This window comes from Tachyglossus aculeatus, chromosome X4, assembly GCF_015852505.1.
Source record: "Tachyglossus aculeatus isolate mTacAcu1 chromosome X4, mTacAcu1.pri, whole genome shotgun sequence".
In the NCBI taxonomy this organism is placed as follows: domain Eukaryota; kingdom Metazoa; phylum Chordata; class Mammalia; order Monotremata; family Tachyglossidae; genus Tachyglossus; species Tachyglossus aculeatus.
Window position 1 is genome coordinate 17,019,876 of NC_052098.1, and position 23,843 is coordinate 17,043,718.

Sequence of the window (23,843 nt, forward strand, 5' to 3'; positions counted from 1 at the left end):
ATATAAATCTATTATATGCTATATATAATATGTGTATATATAATGATATATAAATATATTATATATATAAATATATATATTTATATTATTCTTGATTCCTGAGTGATTTTTATTCAATCTTGCTCCGTTTTCCTTCTATCGACATGTCAGGCACCTCTAAATGTCACAGTACATAAATTGGCAATTAATCAATGGCATTTATTGAGCCCTTACTGTGTGCCGAGCACTGTACTGAGTGCTTGGGAGAGTACAATATAACAAAGTTGGTAAACACGCTCCCTGCCCACGACTGTACATATTTACACATTCAACTTATTTGATTTTGTTAATATGTTTTGTTTTGTCGTCTGTCTCCCCCTTCTAGACTGTGAGCCCGCTGTTGGGTAGGGACCGTCTCTATGTGTTGCAAACGTGTACTTCCCAAGCGCTTAGGACAGTGCTCTAAGCGCTCAATAAATATGACTGAATGAATGAATGAACGACCGTCTCTATATGTTGCCAACTCGTACTTCCCAAGCGCTTAGGACAGTGCTCTAAGCGCTCAATAGATACGACTGAATGAATGAATGAACGACTGTCTCTATATGTTGCTAACTCGTACTTCCCAAGCGCTTAGGACAGTGCTCTAAGCGCTCAATAAATACGACTGAATGAATGAATGAACGACCGTCTCTATATGTTGCTAACTCGTACTTCCCAAGCGCTTAGTACAGTGCTCTGCACACAATAAGCGCTCGATAAATACGACTGAATGAATGATTGTAAGCAAGCCAAAGCCTCTTTTCTCATTCTCCATATCATTTAAGTTTAAAATGGTTTAAATTTTAGATTGATTTAGTTATTCTGGAAGCTCTGATGGCTCAGATCCCAATTAATGGCTGAAGTTTTACAGTTAATCAATCGACTGTATTTGCTGAGCGCTCGCGGTGTGCAGAGCGCCGTTCTAAGCACTTGGAAGAGTACGACGGAACGGAGTTGGGGGATACGTTCCCTGCCCACGAGAAGCTTGCGGTCTGGAGGGGGAGACAGGCATTAAATTAAATTACGGAGCTGGACGTAAGTAGTGTGGGGCTGAGGGTGGAGTGAAAAATCAAGTTATTAAAACGTACAGATCCTTGTAACCTCCCCAGTGCTCAGAACAGTGCTTTGCACATAGTAAGTGCTTAATAAATGCCATCATCATCATTATTATTATTATTATTATTACAGTGCTCTGCACACATTAAGCGCTCAAGAAATATCATTGCTTGAATTATCTTCAGCTGGTCTGTCCCCTGTCCGGTATGGATATGGCACCAGACACCTCGATGCCCAGCATGTGTGTTTTAAGCGCTGTCCTATTCTATTACTATTCTATTTATTTTGTTAATGATGTGCACTTAGTTTTAATTCTATTTGTTCTGACGACTTGACACCTGTCCACGTGTTTCATTTTGTTGTCCGCCTCCCCCTTCTAGACTGTGAGCCCGTTGTGGGTAGGGACCGCCTCTATATGTTGCCGACTTGGACTTCCCAAGCGGTTAGTACAGTGCTCTGCACACATAATAAATGCCATTATTATCATTATTACTTACCAAATGTAACTGAGGTCTCAAAAATCCACACTCACCTACGGTCCTTCCAAGTCTTTTGGAATCAGGAAACTACTTTTGTTTCAGAAGACAACAGCCTGACCATTTTTTCTCAGGTGAACTGACAATTTGGGGAGGAGCCCGCACTCAAAACGGTTTCGGTTTGATAATATAACTCTCCCTTCCCTATCCTCTATTCTCTTCTGCCAATCTAAAAGGCACGAACAGCTTCAAAAGAATAAATAAGTGAATAATGAGGGGCACGAAGTGTAAGACCCTAGAGCCGAACTTAAAATTGGGACAGAACCGTGAATCGTAGAAACAGAACTTAAACGTTCTGAAAAATTCTGAAATCCTAAAGATCTCAAAAGTTTCTGAACTTGATGAGTACCGACACACTTAAAATGTTCTAACAGGAATGAAATTTAAGATCCTAGAGCTGAACTTCAAATTGGGACAGACCCTTGAATCATAGAAACAGAACTTCAACATTCTTGAAATTTCCAAAATCCTAAAGATCTCCAAAGTTTCTGACCTTGATGGGTACTGACACACTTAAAATGTTCTAACAGGAATGAAATTTAAGAGCCTAGAGCCGAACTTAAAATTAGGACAGACCCTTGAATCGCAGAAACAGAATTTCAACATTCCTAAAATTCCCGAAATCCTAAAGATCTCCAAAGTTTCTGACCTTGATGGGTACTGACACACTTAAAACGTTCTAACGGGAATGAAATTTAAGACCCTAGAGCCGAACTTAAAATCGGGACAGACCCTTGAATCGTAGAAACAGAACTTCAACATTCTTAAAATTCCCGAAATCCTAAAGATCTCCAAAGTTTCTGACCTTGATGGGTACTGACACGCTTAAGACCCAAGAGCCGAACTTAAAATCGGGACAGACCCTTGAGTCACAGAAACAGAACTTCAACATTCTTAAAATTCCCGAAATCCTAAAGATCTCCAAAGTTTCCGACCTTGATGGGTACTGACACGCTTAAAACGTTCTAACGGGAATGAAATTTAAGACCCTAGAGCCAAACTTAAAATCGGGACAAACCCTTGAATCATAAAAACAGAACTTCAACATTCCTAAAATTTCCAAATCTCCAAAGTTTCTGACCTTGATGGGTACTGACACACTTACAATGTTCTAACGGGAATGAAATTTAAGACCCTAGAGCCGAACTTAAAATCGGGACAGACCCTTGAATCGTAGAAACAGAACTTCAACATTCCTAAAATTCCCAAAATCCTAAAGATCTCCAAAGTTTCTGACCTTGATGGGTGCTGACACACTTAAAACGTTCTAACGGGAATGAAATTTAAGACCCTAGAGCCGAACTTAAAATCGGGACAGACCCTTGAATCGTAGAAACAGAACTTCAACATTCCTAAAATTCCCAAAATCCTAAACATCTCCAAAGTTTCTGACCTTGACGGGTGCTGACACACTTAAAACGTTCTAACGGGAATGAAATTTAAGACCCTAGAGCTGAACTTAAAATCGGGACAGACCCCTGAATTGTAGAAACAGAACTTCAACATTCTTAAAATTCCTGAAATCCTAAAGATCTCCAAAGTTTCTGACCTTGATGGGTACTGACACGATTAAGATGTTCTAACGGGAATGAAATTTAAGACCCTAGAGCCAAACTTACAATCGGGACAGACCCTTGAGTCATAGAAAAAGAACTTCAACATTCTTAAAATTCCCGAAATCCTAAAGATCTCCAAAGTTTCTGACCTTGATGGGTACTGACACGCTTAAAATGTTCTAACGGGAATGAAATTTAAGACCCTAGAGCCGAACTTAAAATCGGGACAGTCCCTTGAATCGTAGAAACAGAACTTCAACATTCCTAAAATCCTAAAGATCTCCAAAGTTTCTGACCTCGATGGGTACTGACACGCTTAAAACGTTCTAACGGGAATGAAATTTAAGACCCTAGAGCCGAACTTAAAATCGGGACAGACCCTTGAATCGTAGAAACAGAACTTCAACATTCCTAAAATTTCCGAAATCCTAAAGATCTCCAAAGTTTCTGACCTCGATGGGTACTGACACACTTAAAACGTTCTAACAGGAATGAAATTTAAGACCCTAGAGCTGAACTTCAAATTGGGACAGACCCTTGAATCATAGAAACAGAACTTCAACATTCTTGAAATTTCCGAAATCCTAAAGATCTCCAAAGTTTCTGACCTTGATGGCTGCTGACGCTTAAAATGTTCTAACAGGAATGAAATTTAAGGCCTTAGAGCCGAACTTAAAATCGGGACAGACCCTTGAATCGTAGAAACAGAACTTCAACATTCTTAAAATTCCCGAAATCCTAAAGATCTCCAAACTTTCTGACCTTGATGGGTACTGACACGCTTACAATGTTCTAAAAGGAATGAAATTTAAGACCCTAGAGCTGAACGTAAAATCGGGACAGACCCTTGAATCATAGAAACAGAACTTCAACATTCCTAAAATTTCCAAATCTCCAAAGTTTCTGACCTTGATGGGTACTGACACACTTACAATGTTCTAACGGGAATGAAATTTAAGACCCTAGAGCCGAACTTAAAATCGGGACAGACCCCTGAATTGTAGAAACCAAACTTCAACATTTCTAAAATTTCCAAAATCCTAAAGATCTCCAAAGTTTCTGACCTTGATGGGTACTGATACGCTTAAAACGTTCTAACGGGAATGAAATCTAAGACCCTAGAGCCGAACTTAAAATCGGGACAGACCCTTGAATCGTAGAAACAGAACTTCAACATTCTTAAAATCCCGAAATCCTAAAGATCTCCAAAGTTTCTGACCTGGATGGGTACTGACACGCTTAAAACGTTCTAACGGGAATGAAATTTAAGACCCTAGAGCCGAACTTAAAATCGGGACAGTCCCTTGAATCGTAGAAACAGAACTTCAACATTCCTAAAATTCCCAAAATCCTAAAGATCTCCAAAGTTTCTGACCTTGATGGGTGCTGACACACTTAAAACGTTCTAACGGGAATGAAATTTAAGACCCTAGAGCCGAACTTAAAATCGGGACAGACCCTTGAATCGTAGAAACAGAACTTCAACATTCCGAAAATTCCCCAAATCCTAAAGATCTCCAAAGTTTCTGACCTTGACGGGTGCTGACACACTTAAAACGTTCTAACGGGAATGAAATTTAAGACCCCAGAGCCGAACTTAAAATCGGGACAGACCCTTGAATCGTAGAAACAGAACTTCAACATTCCTAAAATCCTAAAGATCTCCAAAGTTTCTGACCTTGATGGGTACTGACACGCTTAAAATGTTCTAACGGGAATGAAATTTAAGACCCTAGAGCCGAACTTAAAATCGGGACAGACCCTTGAATCGTAGAAACAGAACTTCAACATTCTTAAAATTCCCGAAATCCTAAAGATCTCCAAAGTTTCTGACCTCGATGGGTACCGACACGCTTAAAACGTTCTAACGGGAATGAAATTTAAGACCCTAGAGCCGAACTTAAAATCGGGACAGTCCCTTGAATCGTAGAAACGGAACTTCAACATTCTTAAAATTCCCGAAATCCTTAAGATCTCCAAAGTTTCCGACCTCGATGGGTGCTGACACGCTTACAATGTTTCAACAGGGATGAAATTTAGCTGCGGATTTTCATTATGGTCAGTGGAAAAAAAAAGTCAGATCAAGGGCACCGAATCACGGACCGTTTTCCTTTTCTGTACTCTCCAGAGTTCGGTGACAAAGCCAGCCCTTTGAAATGCATTCTCCGCCGGCTTGCAAACTCAAGGTGACACCTACACAATGACAATACACAGCTTGCGGTCATGTTTTGATCACAAAAAGCTAATACAGCCCCAGATCTCATCTGTTACGGACATTTTGCATCCACAGGAGTAGCTTTTGGAAGCGCTAGGGGGGCTGCAATTACGATATTGTTCTAAATGGGAACAAGGACGACAACCGAAAAACATATTCCGCCCAACAGGGCTTGAGAGATGCGCAAGCGGCTAGCGAGTCGCCGAGCGTATTTTTTAATAGCCAGATCTATGACGGGGAATATTTCTTTTATGAAATAGGAGGAGAGGAGTATGGCTCCCTTCCCCTGTCCTTGCCCTTAGTGAAAGGGTGGGTAACGGTGAGGAACAGTATAAGGCTTGTGGATAATAATAATAATAATGGCATTTGTTAAGCGCTTACTATGTGCCAAGCACTGTTCTAAGCGCTGGGGAGGTTACAAGGTGATCAGGTTGTCCCACGGGGGGCTCACAGTCTTCATCCCCACTTTCCAGATGAGGGAACTGAGGCTCCGAGAAGTGAAGTGACTTGCCCCAGGTCACGCGGCAGGCAGGTGGCGGGGCCGGGATTCGAACTCATGACCCCCGACTCCAAAGTCCGTGCTCTTTCCACTGAGCCACGGGCCATTCTACTGAAGGGCTCACCACCGGCCAGAGGAGACCGACTGAGAAAAATGACCAGCTCTCTATGTTGCCAACTTGGACTTCCCAAGTGCTTAGTACAGTGCTCTGCACACAGTAAGTGCTCCATAAAGGCGATTGAATGAATGAACGAATATGGTGCCAACTTGGACTTCCCAAGCGCTTAGTACAGTGCTCTGCACACAGCGCTCGATAAATACGACTGAATGAATCGGAACTCAGGCGGAAACGCCATCTGATCCTGGTGATTTGTTTCGATTTACTTTCATTCATTCATTCATTCAATCGTCTTTATTGAGCGCTTACTGTGTGCAGAGCACTGTACTAATCAATCAATCATATTTAATGAGCGCTTACTGGGTGCAGAGCACTGTACTAAGCGCTTGGGAGGTACAAGTTTGCAACATCTAGAGACGGTCCCTACCCGCCAGCGGGCTCACAGTCTGGAAAGGGGGGACAGAGAACGAAACAAAACATATTAACAAAATAAAATAAATAGAATAAATATGTACAAATAAAATAGAGTAATAAATACATACAAACATATATACATATATATATATACACATATATATATATATATAAGTATATATATATATATATATATATATACTTTCATATCCTGATAAAAATAGTAGCAAGTCGATTCGACGATCCAGCTGGAGGAAGGGATCAATCAATCAATCAATCGTATTTATTGAGCGCTTACTGGGTGCAGAGCACTGTACTAAGCGCTTGGGAAATACAAGTTGGCAACCTCTAGAGACGGTCCCTATCCGACAGTGGGCTCACAGTCTAGAAGGGGGAGACAGTCAACAAAACCAAACATACTAACAAAATAAAATAAATAGAATGGATATGTACGAGTAAAATAAAGAAATAGAGTAATAAATCCGTACAGACATATCAATCAATCAATCAATTGCATTTATTGAGCGCTTACTGGGTGCAGAGCACTGTACTAAGCGGTTGGGAAGTACAAGTTGGCAACATCTAGAGACGGTCCCTACCCGACAGCGGGCTCACAGTCTAGAAGGGGGAGACAGACAACAAAACCAAACATACCAACAAAATAAAATAAACAGAATGGATATGTACGAGTAAAATAAAGAAATAGAGTAATAAATCCGTACAGACATATCAATCAATCAATCGTATTTATTGAGCGCTTACTGTGTGCAGAGCACTGTACTAAGCGCTTGGGAAGTCCAAGTTGGCAACATATAGAGGCGGTCCCTACCCAACAGTGGGCTCACAGTCTAGAAGGGAGAGACAGAGAACAAAACCAAACATATTAACAAAATAAAATAATCAATCAATCAATCAATCAATCAATCATATTTATTGAGTGCTTACTGTGTGCAGAGCACTGTACTAAGCGCTTGGGAAGTACAGGTTGGCAACATATAGAGACAGTCCCTACCCAACAGTGGGCTCACAGTCTAAAAGGGGAAAAATAAATAGAATAGATATGTACAAGTAAAATAAAGAAATAGAGTAATGAATACTCTAATAATAATAATAATTATTATCAGTATTATTATTATAGTATTATTATCATATATATCATTATAATTATATTATTATTATTATTATAGGGATAATAATAATGATAATTATGGATGGGTTGAGGGGGAAAGATCAGGAGGTCCCCGTCCCACGTGGGGCCCAGAGGCTGAGGAGGAGGAAGAACAGGTAGCGAATTCCCATTTTACAGATGAGAAAAATGAAAGCTGGCAAACTCTGACCAATAGGGAATGTTCTTCTTCGAAGCCCAAGCGGGAGGGCTCGGAGACAACGTCCATTCCTTCGATCGTATTTATTGAACGCTTACTGTGTGCAGGGCACTGTCCTAAGTGCTTGGGAAGGACAAGCTGGCGGGATATAGAGAACGTTCTCTACCCAGCAGTGGGCTCACGGTCTAGAAGAATAATAACGGCATTTATTAAGCGCTTACTATGTGCCAAGCACTGTTCTAAGCGCTGGGGAGGTTACAAGGCAATCAGGTTGTCCCGCGGTGGGCTCACAGTACTAATCCCTATTTTATAATAATAATAATAATAATAGCATTTATTAAGCGCTTACTATGTGCCAAGCACTGTTCTAAGCGCTGGGGGGGGGGATACAAGGTGATCAGGTTGTCCCACAGGGGGCTCACAGTCTTAATCCCCATTTTCCAGATGAGGGAACTGAGGCCCAGAGAAGTGCAGTGACTTGCCCAAAGTCACCCAGCTGACAAGTGGCGGAGCCAGGATTTGAACCCATGACCTCTGACTCCAAAGCCCGGGCTCTTTCCACTGAGCCACGCTGTCGGTTCAGATCTGGACGTGAAAGAAACCAGGGAAACGAGCTTATACGTGTTGCCTTTGTTACTGCCGTCCTGATATTGGCAACAGGATGCCTGGAGGGACTGTTTGATAATAATAATAATAATAATGATAATAATAATAATAACAATAATAATAATAATAATAATATTTGTTAATACCATTCATCGATTTCAGCCCCGCTGAATCGATCAATCCCGCTTAATTCCCCTTGCTAGACGTGAGCCCGCTGTTGGGTAGGGACCGTCTCTATACGTTGCCAACGTGTAATGATAATAATAATAATAATAATAATAATAATAATAATAATAATAATAATGACGGTATTTGTTGAGCGCTTACTATGTGCTGTTCTAAGTGCTGGGGGGGATACAAGGCGATCAGGTGGTCCCCCGTGGGGCTCACAGTCTTAACCCCCATTTTACAGATGAGGGAACTGAGGCTCGGAGAAGTGAAGTGACTCGCCCGAGGCCACCCAGCTGACAAGTGGCGGGGCCGGCATTCGAACCCATGACCTCTGGCTCCCGAGCCCGGGCTCTTTCCACTGAGCCACACTGCACAGCGTGTACTTCCCAGGCGCTGAGTCCAGTGCTCTGCACACAGCAAGCGCTCAATAAAGGCGATTGATTGAATGAATGAGGGAAGGAATAAATAATAATAATAATAATAATAATAATAATAATGGCATTTGTTAAGTGCTTACTATGTGCAGAGCACTGTTCTAAGCGCTGGGGGGGATACAAGGCGATCAGGTGGTCCCCCGGGGGGCTCACAGTCTTAACCCCCATTTTACAGATGAGGGAACTGAGGCTCGGAGAAGTGAAGGGACTCGCCCGAGGCCACCCAGCTGACAGGTGGCGGGGCCGGGATTCGAACCCATGACCTCTGGCTCCCGAGCCCGGGCTCTTTCCACTGAGCCATGCTGCACAGCTTGTACTTCCCAGGCGCTTAGTCCAGTGCTCTGCACACAGCAAGCGCTCAATAAAGGCGATTGATTGAATGAATGAGGGAAGGAATAAATAATAATAATAATAATAATGATGGCATTTGTTAAGCGCTTACTATGTGCAGAGCGCTGCTCTAAGCGCTGGGGGGGGATACAAGGTGATCAAGTTGTCCCACGTGGGGCTCACAGTCTTAATCCCCATTTTACAGATGAGATAACTGAGGCTCAGAGAAGTGAAGTGACTTGCCCAAGGTCACACAGCAGACATGCGGCGGAGCCGGGATTCGAACCCATGACCTCTGACACCAAAGCCCGGGCTCTTTCCACTGAGCCACGCTGCTTCTCAATAAATCAATAAATACGACTGATCGATCGATGCTACTTATTGACAGCTTACCGTGCGCAGACCGCGTTTCCAGGCGTCCCGCTTGATCGTTCAACGGTATTTACCGAGAGCTTACCGTGCGCGGGCCACTGTACTGAACACTCGGGAAGGGAGAACCTAATGGAGTCGGTAGATGGGATCCGAGACGTGATGCTAACGATTCTAATTAGGAGTTTTTACCCATGGGAAGTATCTGGCATTTCATACATGCAGAACAATTATGCATTGTATCGCCGTCGCACGTGCTTTAATAGTATAACTCTATCTCATATATCGTTCAAGCATTTTGATGTTCCCATCTAATAATAATTCATTCATTCATTCACACAATCGTATTTATCGAGCGCTTCCTGGGTGCAGAGCACTGTACTAAGCGCTTGGGAAGTCCAAGTTGGCAATGTATAGAGACGGTCCCTCCCCAACAGCGGGCTTATAGCATCATCATCATCAATCATATTTATTGAGCGCTTACTGTGTGCAGAGCACTGTACTAAGCGCTTGGGAAGTATAAATTGGCAACATCTAGAGACAGTCCCTACCCAACAGTGGGCTCACAGTCTAAAAGGGGGAGACAGAGAACAAAACCAAACATACTAAGAAAATAAAATAAATAGAATAGATATGTACAAGTAAAATAAATAAATAAATAGAGTAATAAATATGTACAAACATATATACATATATACAGGTGCTGTGGGGAAGGGAAGGAGGTAAGATGGGGGGGATGGAGAGGGAGATGAGGGGGAGAGGAAGGAAGGGGCTCAGTCTGGGAAGGCCTCCTGGAGGAGGTGAGCTCTCAGCAGGGCCTTGAAGGGAGGAAGAGAGCTAGCTTGGCGGATGGGCAGAGGGAGGCCATTCCAGGCCCGGGGGAGGACGTGGGCCGGGGGTCGATGGCGGGACAGGCGAGAGCGAGGTACGGTGAGGATTATATTATATATATATAATGATTATATAATGATAATGGTATTTGTTAAGCGCTTACCACGTGCCCAGCACCGTTCTAAGCGCTGGGATAAATACAAGGCGTCGGGGTCGTCCCACGTGGGGCTCGCGGTCTCCATCCCCGTTTTCCGGATGCGGGAACTGAGGCCCGGAGAAGCTGAGTGACTCGCCCAGAGTCACGCAGCTGCCAAGCGGCGGAGCGGGGGCTTCGACCCCATGGCCTCTGACCCCCGAGCCCGGGCTCTTTCCACTGAGCCACGCTGCTGGTCGGGGAAGTCTCGGCGTAGCTTACTGGACGCGCTTAGTACAGTGCCCTCATCCGGAAAATGGGGATGAAGACTGTGAGGGGGGACAACCTGATCACCTTGCAACCTCCCCGGCGCTTGGAACGGTGCTTTGCACATAGTAAGCGCTTAATACATGTTATTATTATTATTAATAATAATAATAATAATAATAATAAATAACGGAATAGATCATTAGGTTCAAAATCAGAACTTAGAAAATACAAAACGTTCAAAGCCCTAATGAGAGCTCACCTCCTCCAGGAGGCCTTCCCAGACTGAGCCCCCTTTTTCCTCTCCTCCTTCCCGTCCCCCCCACCTTACCTCCTTCCCCTCCCCACCTGTATATATGATTGTACGGATTTATTACGCTATTTATTTATTCATTTCACTTGTACGTATTAATTCTATTTATTTGATTTTGTTAATACGTTCTGTTTTGTTGTCCGTCTCCCCCATCAAGACTGTGAGCCCGCTGTCGGGTAGGGACCGTCTCTATATGTTGCTAACTTGGACCTCCCAAGCACTTAGTACAGTGCTCTGCACACAGTAAGCGCTCGAGAAATACGATTGAATGAATGAAAATGCTCTGCATGCAGAAAGCGCTCAATAAATACAATTGAATGAACGAATACCTCCTTCTATAGTTCTTCCTCTCCCTCAAATTGACTCCCAGCGTTTAACAGAGGTTGATTTCGCTTACTCTGTGTGCTTAGTACGATGCTCTGCATGCAGCAAGTGCTCAATTAATACCACCGAATGAACAAATACCTCCTTCTATAGTTCTTCCTCTCCCTCAAATTGACTCCCAACGTTTAACAGAGGTCGATTTGGCTTACTCTATGTGCTTAATACGGTGCTCTGCACGCAGAAAGCGCTCAATAAATACAATTGAATGAACGAATACCTCCTTCTATAGTTCTTCCTCTCCCTCAAATCGACTCCCAATGTTTAACAGAGGTTGATTTGGCTTACTCTACGTGCTTAGTACGGGGCTCTGCAGGCAGAAGGTGCTCAATAAATACAATTGAATGAATACGTCCTTCTGTTCTTCCTCTCCCTCAAATCGACTCCCAGCGTTTAACAGAGGTTGATTTGGCTTACTCTGCGTGCTTAGTATGGTGCTCTGCACGCAGAAAGCGCTCAATAAATACCATTGAATGAACAAATACCTCCTTTTATATTTCTTCCTCTCCCTCCAATCGACTCCCAACGTTTAACAGAGGTTGATTTGGCTTACTCTACGTGCTTAGTACGGTGCTCTGCACGCAGAAAGCGCTCAATAAATACAATTGAATGAACAAATACCTCCTTCTGATCTTCCTCTCCCTTAAATCGATTCCCAACGTTTAACAGAGGTTGATTTGGCTTACTCTATGTGCTTAGTACAGTGCTCTGCATGCAGGAAGTGCTCAATAAATACCATTGAATGAACGAATACCTCCTTCTATATTTCTTCCTCTCCCTCAAATCGACTCCCAGCGTTTAACAGAGGTTGATTTGGCTTACTCTGCATGTTTAGTCCGGTGCTCTACATGCAGCAAGCGCTCAATTAATACCACTGAATGAACAAATACCTCCTACTATAGTTCTTCCTCTCCCTCAAATTGGCTCCCAATGTTTAACAGAGGTTGATTTGGCTTGCTCTACGTGCTTAGTACAATGCTTTGCACACAGAAAGTGCTCAATAAATACCATTGAATGAACGAATACCTCCTTCTATAGTTCTTCCTCTCCCTCAAATCGACTCCCAACATTTAACAGAGGTTGATTTGCTTACTCTACGTGCTTAGTAGAGTGCTCTGCACGCAGAAGGAGCTCAATAAATACCATTGAATGAACAAATACCTCCTTCTGTTCTTCCTCTCCCTCAAATCGACTCCCAACGTTTAACAGAGGTTCATTTGGCTTACTCTATGTGCTTAATACAGTGCTCTGCACGCAGAAAGCGCTCAATAAATACAATTGAATGAACGAATACCTCCTCTATAGTTCTTCCTCTCCCTCAAATGGACTCCCAACGTTTAACAGAGGTTGATTTGGCTTACTCTACGTGCTTAGTACGGTGCTCTGCACGCAGCAAGCGCTCAATAAATACAACTGAATGAATGAATACCTCCTTCTATAGTTCTTCCTCTCCCTCAAATCGACTCCCAACATTTAACAGAGGTTGATTTGGCTTACTCTACGTGCTTAGTACGGTGCTCTGCACGCAGCAAGCGCTCAATAAATACAACTGAATGAATGAATACCTCCTTCTATAGTTCTTCCTCTCCCTCAAATCGACTCCCAACATTTAACAGAGGTTGATTTGGCTTACTCTACGTGCTTAGTACGGTGCTCTGCAGGCAGAAAGCGCTCAATAAATGCCACTGAATGAACGAATACCTCCTTTTATAGTTCTTCCTCTCCCTCTAATTGACTCGCAACATTTAACAGAGGTTGATCTGGCTTACTCTACGTGCTTAGTACGGTGCTCTGCACGCAGAAAGTGCTCAATAAATACAAGTGAATTAATGAATACCTCCTTTTATAGTTCTTCCTCTCCCTCAAATTGACTCCCAACGTTTAACAGAGGATGATTTGGCTTACTCTACGTGCTTAGTACGGTGCTCTGCACGCAGAAAGTGCTCAATAAATACAATTGAATGAATAAATACCTCCTTCTGTTCTTCCTCTCCCTCAATTCAACTCCCAACATTTAACAGAGGTTGATTTGGCTTACTCTACGTGCTTAGTACGGTGCTCTGCACACAGCAAGTGCTCAATAAATACCATTGAATGAACGAATACCTCCTTCTATAGTTCTTCCTCTCCCTCAAATCGACTCCCAATGTTTAACAGAGGTTGATTTGGCTTACTCTGCGTGCTTAGTCCGGTGCTCTGCATGCAGCAAGCGCTCAATAAATACCACTGAATGAACAAATACCTCCTACTATAGTTCTTCCTCTCCCTCAAATTGGCTCCCAATGTTTAACAGAGGTTGATTTGGCTTGCTCTACGTGCTTAGTACAATGCTTTGCACACAGAAAGTGCTCAATAAATACCATTGAATGAACGAATACCTCCTTCTATAGTTCTTCCTCTCCCTCAAATCGACTCCCAACGTTTAACAGAGGTTGATTTGCTTACTCTACGTGCTTAGTAAAGTGCTCTGCACGCAGAAGGAGCTCAATAAATACCATTGAATGAACAAATACCTCCTTCTGTTCTTCCTCTCCCTCAAATCGACTCCCAATGTTTAACAGAGGTTCATTTGGCTTACTCTATGTGCTTAATACAGTGCTCTGCATGCAGAAAGCGCTCAATAAATACAACTGAATGAACGAATACCTCCTTCTATAGTTCTTCCTCTCCCTCAAATGGACTCCCAACGTTTAACAGAGGTTGATTTGGCTTACTCTACGTGCTTAGTACGGTGCTCTGCAGGCAGAAAGCGCTCAATAAATGCCACTGAATGAACGAATACCTCCTTTTATAGTTCTTCCTCTCCCTCTAATTGACTCGCAACATTTAACAGAGGTTGATCTGGCTTACTCTACGTGCTTAGTACGGTGCTCTGCAAGCAGAAAGTGCTCAATAAATACAAGTGAATTAATGAATACCTCCTTTTATAGTTCTTCCTCTCCCTCAAATTGACTCCCAACGTTTAACAGAGGATGATTTGGCTTACTCTACGTGCTTAGTACGGTGCTCTGCACGCAGAAAGTGCTCAATAAATACAATTGAATGAATAAATACCTCCTTCTGTTCTTCCTCTCCCTCAATTCAACTCCCAACGTTTAACAGAGGTTGATTTGGCTTACTCTACGTGCTTAGTACGGTGCTCTGCACACAGCAAGTGCTCAATAAATACCATTGAATGAACAAATACCTCCTTCTATAGTTCTTCCTCTCCCTCAAATCGACTCCCAATGTTTAACAGAGGTTGATTTGGCTTACTCTGCGTGCTTAGTCCGGTGCTCTGCATGCAGCAAGCGCTCAATAAATACCACTGAATGAACAAATACCTCCTACTATAGTTCTTCCTCTCCCTCAAATTGGCTCCCAATGTTTAACAGAGGTTGATTTGGCTTGCTCTACGTGCTTAGTACAATGCTTTGCACACAGAAAGTGCTCAATAAATACCATTGAATGAACGAATACCTCCTTCTATAGTTCTTCCTCTCCCTCAAATCGACTCCCAACGTTTAACAGAGGTTGATTTGCTTACTCTACGTGCTTAGTAAAGTGCTCTGCACGCAGAAGGAGCTCAATAAATACCATTGAATGAACAAATACCTCCTTCTGTTCTTCCTCTCCCTCAAATCGACTCCCAACGTTTAACAGAGGTTCATTTGGCTTACTCTATGTGCTTAATACAGTGCTCTGCATGCAGAAAGCGCTCAATAAATACAATTGAATGAACGAATACCTCCTACTATAGTTCTTCCTCTCCCTCAAATGGACTCCCAACGTTTAACAGAGGTTGATTTGGCTTACTCTACGTGCTTAGTACGGTGCTCTGCAGGCAGAAAGCGCTCAATAAATGCCACTGAATGAATGAATACCTCCTTTTATAGTTCTTCCTCTCCCTCTAATTGACTCCCAACATTTAACAGAGGTTGATCTCGCTTACTCTACGTGCTTAGTATGGTGCTCTGCATGCAGAAAGTGCTCAATAAATACAAGTGAATTAATGAATACCTCCTTTTATAGTTCTTCCTCTCCCTCAAATCGACTCCCAACGTTTAACAGAGGTTGATTTGCTTACTCTACGTGCTTAGTACAATGCTCTGCACGCAGAAAGCACTCAATAAATACCACTGAATGAAAGAATACCTCCTTCTATAGTTCTTCCTCTCCCTCAAATCGAGTCCCAATGTTTAACAGAGGTTGATTTGGCTTACTCTGCGTGCTTAGTACGGTGCTCTGCACGCAGCAAGCGCTCAATTAATACCACTGAATGAACAAATACCTCCTTCTATAGTTCTTCCTCTCCCTCAGATCGAATCCCAGCATTTAACAGAGGTTGATTTGGCTTACTCTGCATGCTTAGTATGGTGCTCTGCATGCAGCAAGCGCTCAATTAATACCACTGAATGAACAAATACCTCCTTCTATAGTTCTTCCTCTCCCTCAAATCGACTCCCAGCGTTTAACAGAGGTTGATTTGGCTTACTCTACGTGCTTAGTACGGTGCTCTGCACGCAGCAAGCGCTCAATTGAATGAACGAATACCTCCTTCTATAGTTCTTCCTCTCCCTCAAATGGACTCCCAACGTTTAACAGAGGTTGATGTGGCTTACTCTACGTGCTTAGTACGGTGCTCTGCAGGCAGAAAGCACTCAATAAATACAATTGAATGAACCAATACCTCCTTCTGTTCTTCCTCTCTCTCAAATCGACTCCCAACGTTTAACAGAGGTTGATTTGGCTTACTCTACGTGCTTAGTACGGTGCTCGGCAGGCAGAAAGCGCTCAATACATACAATTGAATGAACGAATACCTCCTTCTATAGTTTGTCCTCTCCCTCAAATGGACTCCCAGCGTTTAACAGAGGTTGATTTGTCTTACTCTATGTGTTTAGTACGGTGCTCTGCAGGCAGAAAGTGCTCAATAAATGCCACTGAATGAACAAATACCTCCTTCTATAGTTCTTCCTCTCCCTCTAATGGACTCCCAGCGTTTAACAGAGGTCGATCTGGCCGCCCCGCAACCGAAGCGCCCCGTAAGCGCCACTGGCCGCCGCACGGCATCGCTTACCTGTTGCTGTACAGGAACTTGCTGTACTACCTGGGTGGGTACTGCTGCTTGGCCGGCAACAGACGTCTGTAAGGTCACCGTCGAACCTGTGTCCGATCCAGTCTCTGATGTCTGCATGATGATCTCTGAATGCGGCGAAACGAGAAACACAGTCCGATCAGAAAGCCCCCCGGTTGGTGCAGCCCGCCTCCATACCGCGGTCGACGTGACTAGGGCCTGCACGGATCCGACCTCCCCCAGCGCGGGGCACATGCAGACCGCGGCCTCGGGGGAATAACGGGCACCGATTCCTCCCTGTCGCTTCTCCCAGCCTAAAACGCTACCCATCCTCCAAACTGATCCAACTGTGGAGCTGACGCCGCCGCCGCGACACAGCCGGCGTGATAAGCGCATCTGCGGTCCGAACTGGGAAAGGCAGCGGGAGCCCTGCATTTAAGCGCCTCGCGGTGGATCCCGACTCCGCCAATCTGGTCAGCTGTGGGACTTTGGACAAGTCACTTAACTTCTCCCTTCTAGACTGCGAGCCCGCCGTCGGGTAAGGACCATCCCTCTACGTTGCCAACTTGGACTTCCCAAGCGTTTAGTACGGTGCTCTGCACACTGTAAGCGCTCGATACATACGACTGAATGAATGAATACAGCAGTAACATTGATTATCGAAGAAATCAAAGTCCTATGAAAGGCAGAATCTGTCACTTCATTTCATATTGTGTACTGTAAGCCCGCCATTGGGTAGGGACCGTCTCTATATGTTGCCAACTTGAACTTCCCAAGCGCTTAGTACGGTGCTCTGCACACAGTAAGCGCTTGATACATACGACTGAATGAATGAATACAGCGGTAACATTGATTATCGAAGAAATCAAAGTCCTATGAAAGGCAGAATCTGTCATTTCATTTTATATTGTGTACTGTGAGCCCGCCGTCGGGTAGGGACCATCTCTTTACGTTGCCAACTTGTGCTTCTCAAGCACTTGGTATGGTGCTCTGCACACAGTAAGTGCTCAATACATACGATTGAATGAATGAATGAATATTGTGTACTGTGAGCCCGCTGTCGGGTAGGGACCGTCTCTATATGTTGCCAACTTGTACCTCCCAAGCGCTTAGTACGGTGCTCTGCACACAGTAAACGCTCCATACATACGATCGAATGAATGAACACAGCGGTAACATTGATTATCAACGAAATCAAAGTCCTTCGAAAGGCAGAATCTGTCATTTCATTTCATATTGTGTACTGTGAGCCCGCCGTCGGGTAGGGACCGTCTCTATACGTTGCCAACTAGTGCTTCCCAAGCGCTTAGTATGGTGCTTTGCACACAGTAAGCGCTCAATACATACGATTGAATGAATGAATGAATATTGTGTACTGTGAGCCCACCATCGGGTAGGGTCCGTCTCTCCACGTTGCCAACTTGTACTTCCCAAGCGCTTAGTACGGTGCTCAGCACACAGTAAGCGCTCGATACATAGGGCTACCGCGGCCTGACCTGGGGGACAATCTGCAGGGCAAGATTTTCGCAAGCTTTGAGTGACGCTAAATGTTGTTTTCTATCTTCCCTCCCAGGCTGTACGGTTCAGAATCCGCACGCCCGGGTTCGTTCTGGAGTTAAAACCCGGGGAACTCACTACTCCAGGGAACAAGCTCGCTGTCGGGTAGGGACCGTCTCTAGATGTTGCCCACTTGGACTTCCCAAGCGCTTAGTACGGTGCTCTGCACACAGTAAGCGCTCAGTAAAGACGACTGAACCACTGAACTGATGTTTTGTTAAGGCCGGCGGTGGCCGTATCACAGATTCAAGGGTGCAAATCTATAATCCCGTACATGCTGCCCCTTGAGATACGCCGTTTTTACTGTCACAAGTATCCGTTCACCTCGACCTCTAGACTGTGAGCCCACTGTTGGGTCTCTATATGTTGCCAACTTGTACTTCCCAAGCGCTTAGTACGGTGCTCTGCACACAGTAAGCGCTCAAGAAAGACGATTGAACGACTGAACGAATGAACTGGTGTTTTGTTAAGGCCGGTGGTGGCCGTATCACAGATGCAAGGGTGCAAATCTATAATCCCATACATACTGTCCCTTGAAATATGCCATTTTTACTGTCACGAGTATCCGTTCACCTCGACCTCTAGACTGTGAGCCCACTGTTGGGTCTCTATACGGTGCCAACTTGTACTTCCCAAGTGCTTAGTACAGTGCTCTGCACACTGTAAGCGCACAATAAATACGCTTGAATGAATGAATGAACTATGTGTCAGGCATTGTTCTAATCCCTGGGGTAGAAACGAGTTAACAGGTCCCACACAGGGCTCACGGTGTAAGTAAGAGGGAGAACAGGCATTGAATCTCCATTTTACAGATGAGGAACCTGAGGCACAGAGAAGATACCTCCTTCCCCTCCCCACAGCACCTGTATATATGTTTGTACAGTTTTTATTACTCTATTTATTTTACTTGTACATATTTACTATCCTATTTTTTGTGTGAACGGTGGGCATTTAGCGTCAATCCTATTTACTCTGACGACTTGACACCTGTCTCCATGTTTTGTTTTGTCGTCTGTCTCCAGCTTCTAGACCATGAGCCCGTTGTTGGGTAGGGATCGCCTCTATATGTTGCCAACTTGTACTTCCCGAGCGCTCAGTACAGTGCTCTGCACCCAGTAAGCGCTTAATAAATACGATTGATGATGATGATGATGATTGATGATTGCGAGCCCACTGCTGGGTGGGGACCGTCTCTATACATCGCCAACGTGTACTTCCCAAGCGCTTAGTACAGTGCTCTGCACACAGTAAGCGCTCAATAAATACGATTGAGTGACTGATTGATGATGATGATGAAGGGAAAGCATTGGCTCCAGTGGAAGCGGAGCGGAGGGAATCGGGGTTTCCCCTAGAGAAATGCTCGAAGTTTAAGAGGACTCGGGCAGACATCTGCCAAACAGCGTGGATGGGGCCATTACATCATCATCATCATCATCAATCGTATTTATTGAGCGCTTACTATGTGCAGAGCACTGTACTAAGCGCTTGGGAAGTACAAATTGGCAACATATAGAGACAGTCCCTACCCAACAGTGGGCTCACAGTCTAAAAGGGGGAGACAGAGAACAAAATCAAACACACTAACAAAATAAAATAAATACTTTTTTTTTACATACATTACATGCTTCAAGTCTGTCGCACGCACCTCGGTGTCCGGTATAAAAATGACCAGAGTGCTGGGTGCGAGCGTTCAGCGCTTATTACGCTCCTAGCACCTTATTAAGCGCCGCAGTAGACACTAGATAATCAGGCCAGACACGGTCCCTGTCCTCCCACATGTGGTTCCCAGCCTAAGGGGGAGAGGGAGAACAGGTCCTGAATCCCCAGTGACCATCAGAGAAGCAGCGTGGCTCCGTGGAAAAAGCCCGGGCTTTGGAGTCAGAGGTCATGGGTTCAAATCACGGCTCTGCCACGTCTGCTGTGTGACCATGGGCAAGTCACTTCACTTCTCTGAGCCTCAGTTCCCTCATCTGCAAAATGGGGATTGAGACGGTGAGCCCTAGGTGGGACAACTTGATCATCTTGTATCCCCCCCGAGCTTAGAACATAGTAAGCGCTTAACAAATGCCATCATCATCATCATTATTATTATTATTATTATTGTAGATCAGGCCCTACGGGAAAAGGCGCTACTGAATTCAAGCGCGTGGGTCACCTCCCCAACTGCTAAACCACTGAATCTTTCTTCCCAACCTACGGAGGAGGACTACCGTGGAGCTGTAGTCCTGAAGTATCGACTTAAAACCTCTGGCAAGCGCTTCGAAGAGATAAAAAGGCCAACCCCCCCACGGCACCGAAATCACGGTTTCTCTCTTCCGACTGAGGCGACAATAAAACCCGCCAATTAAGCGTTTTGCCTCTTAAGCGATCGATTCTGTGCATTGAGCTGATGATGGATCAATTAAATGTTAAAGAACGTTTGGGGAGTATAACCTCGCTGCCAATTTTCACCAAACAGATCATTCAAGCTTCACGGCCCGCCCGAGATGCGCTCGAAAAGTTTCTGGATTCCTTTCCGGCATTTCCAGCCCCCAAGTCGGGATTCACTACCTGAGCTTAAATCCTCCCCGGGCTCCGTTTACACACTGCAGGTTCATCTGTATATATGCACCTGTATATATGTATATATGTTTGTACATATTTTTTACTCTCTTTATTTATTTATTTTATTTGGACATATCTATTCTATTTATTTTATTTTGTTAGTATGTTTGGTTTTGTTCTCTGTCTCCCCCTTTTAGACTGTGAGCCCACTGTTGGGTAGGGACTGTCTCTATATGTTGCCAATTTGTACTTCCCAAGCGCTTAGTACAGTGCTCTGCACATAGTAAGCGCTCAATAAATACGATTGATGATGATGATGATGATCTCGGATAGACACCACGCGAAGCCCCGCATCTATATTTTAGGTGTTCCCGTTCACTGAGCGGTTGCTTTCTGGGGCTTCGTTTACGGTCGGAGTGATGCGGTTAATTCGGTTCCTTTGCGGCTCTCCTTTCAAGTGATATTTGTTTATCGGTCACAGATGCAGTCACACTAATCCATTTTGATAAGCCAAATAAACCCCCGCAGTTTGTCAATGCTGCAGCCCATAGGTAATTGAGCTGTATATTATTGCAGGAGAGACATGCACAATTTCAGTCCAGTCATCCTTGCCTAATGCGGCTGTCAGGTGTGTCAAGAGCAACAGATGCTTGTTTGACAAAGGACCTTTTTATTCTGGCTAATTAAGCAGTTGGACACACCCGCCTGTTAACGGTTCGGCTTTGTACAGCCAGCTCTGGTTGAATCATGCGAGTCTGCGGCTAAATAGGCCACGTTTTGAAAGGCGGCTAATTAACCCTAGGAGAGAGAAAGGAATATTGCACAAACCCAGCTGCTGAATGCGACCGGATTAGCATTTTTTTCCGCGGGATGGGCAAAAATCCGGGCAGGGCAGACTGTGTTTGGAGCAAACATGCTTCCCTTCAAGTTTTGCGGCATCTTTGTCAAACTTCCTGAAGATTATTTAATACACTCAAATTCACAGCAGGAGGCCCTTGGCCAGTCACAATGTACACGCCAAACTAAACGGTTGAAGACTCTGACCTAATCAATTACCTATCAAACGGAATTATACATACGTGCTAACAACAACAAAAACAAAACAAAACAAAAAAAACCCCAGATATCCACTTAATTTTACTGGAATCTCTCAGCCTGAACTAATTTGATCTCCTAAGCAGCAGAGCTAGGTTCTACTACATACTCTTCACTTGTCTTTTCTCCCGAAGAATGTAACAGCTTTTAATTCCAGCACTGAAAATAAAGACCTGTAATTTATTTTCAACCACACCAAGGCAATTCCTTTCTCATTCCTTCTTCTACCGGGATAAAAGGGTGGGCTTTCCTACCCGGAAGGAACTAAAACTATGACCACGTTCATGATGACGCTAGTTGAACGATTATGATATATGCTCTGATCGTAAATATTAAACCCTGCATAAGAATGTTTAGAGACCTCAGTATAGATATATGGATGTAAATATACATATATATATAAATATATATGCGTGGGTGTGTATCTATGTGTACATAGATCCATACATGTATGCAATTAACTCGATAGAAAAGTACAACAAATGAAAAAAGTATGAAGAAACCTAGAACAAGGAGGCTGGCTACTATGAAGTACTGGAAAGGAAAACAATGATCTATAATAATCACCGCAATTAGAAGTGAAGTGTAGCGTCATAAAACTTTCACTACTGTGATACTGACTTTAAATAACTCTATTCTCGATGGGGAAAAACTGGCTTTTTTGATAGCTTTGCTCCCGAAAAGAATACGTGCGTGTATATACGGACGAAACTAATTCAGTCCCATTCATAAGGCCCATAACGACTACTATCTCTCATTTTGCCTGAAAATCGGACCACTGAATTTCAGAAGTTAAATGCCTTTCACTTAGCTAATAGCACAGAATTGGTTTTTCTGCTGACGTTTAATTCCGGGAACATAAAGTTAGACGAGCTGCATACCTTTCTTCGACAGGTAACAGGGGTGCAGGACACCTAACGCTCATTTTTTAAAAATCTAGCAACCGATTCCCGTCAGCCAAGACAAGCACATCGAACTCATTCCGGCGGAAGGGCCGCAAATGCGGCTACGCAGTCCCAAGTGGACTGCCCTTTTGCAAAGCTGACAGGTACTAATAAATTCTTGGGAAAATGATTTGCAACCCACGGCATGATTATCAAGTAGAAGGCGATGAAGTTGATGGATTGGAAATCGTCTGCCCGAAGCCCCGACGAGAGTTGGCCGGGTTTCGAGGGATGATGTAGGGGGGACAGAGGGGAGAACACAATAAAGTCCAAGCCTAGATGGTTTGAAAAGGGGCAGGAAAGAGAGAGAAATGGGCGGATGGGAGACACCGAATGAGCGACGGGGGCAAAAATGGAGACGGGAGGACGCAGACATCCACGCCCTGAGAGTCGGCCACACGACTCTCCCCTCGATGGTAGCATCGGTAGGCGGAGGCGGCAGCAGAAAGGGAGAAGAGTAGCTGAAGCTGCACTGTTGCCAAGATGCCCGGTTCTGTGCGTGTGGTTAATGAGGCTGCCATTCATCATCATCATCGTCAATCGTATTTATTGAGTGCTTACTATGTGCAGAGCACTGTACTAAGCGCTTGGGAAGTACAAATTGGCAACATATAGAGACAGTCCCTACCCAAGAGTTGGCTCACAGTCTAAAAGGGGGGAGACAGAGAACAAAACCAAACACACTAACAAAATAAAATAAATAGAATAGATATGTACAAGTAAAATAAATCAATCAATAGAGTAATAAATATGTACAAACATATATACATATATACAGGTGCTGTGGGGAAGGGAAGGAGGTAAGATGGGGGGATGGAGAGGGGGACGAGGGGGAGAGGAAGGAAGGGGCTCAGTCTGGGAAGGCCGCCTGGAGGAGGTGAGCTCTCAGCTTGGCAGATGGGCAGAGGGAGAGCACTCCAGGCCCGGGGGATGATGTGGGCCGGGGGTCGACGGCGGGACAGGCGAGAGCGAGGTACGGTGAGGAGATTAGTGGCGGAGGAGCGGAGGGTGCGGGCTGGGCTGGAGAAGGAGAGAAGGGAGGTGAGGTAGGAGGGGGCGAGGTGATGGACAG

At 44.3% G+C, this 23,843-nt stretch overlaps 1 protein-coding gene across 2 annotated transcripts in view; it reads right to left on the reverse strand.

Annotated features, from left to right (window-relative positions):
• Nucleotides 1–23,843, reverse strand: part of RFX3 (regulatory factor X3) — a 261,490-nt gene that overhangs the window by 170,576 nt on the left and 67,071 nt on the right. For both annotated transcript variants that reach the window (XM_038769597.1, XM_038769596.1), the window contains one exon: nt 16,635–16,759. In XM_038769597.1, coding sequence (XP_038625525.1) covers nt 16,635–16,751 — 117 coding nt within the window. In that variant the 5' untranslated portion in view covers nt 16,752–16,759. The remainder of the gene's footprint in view (nt 1–16,634; nt 16,760–23,843) is intronic.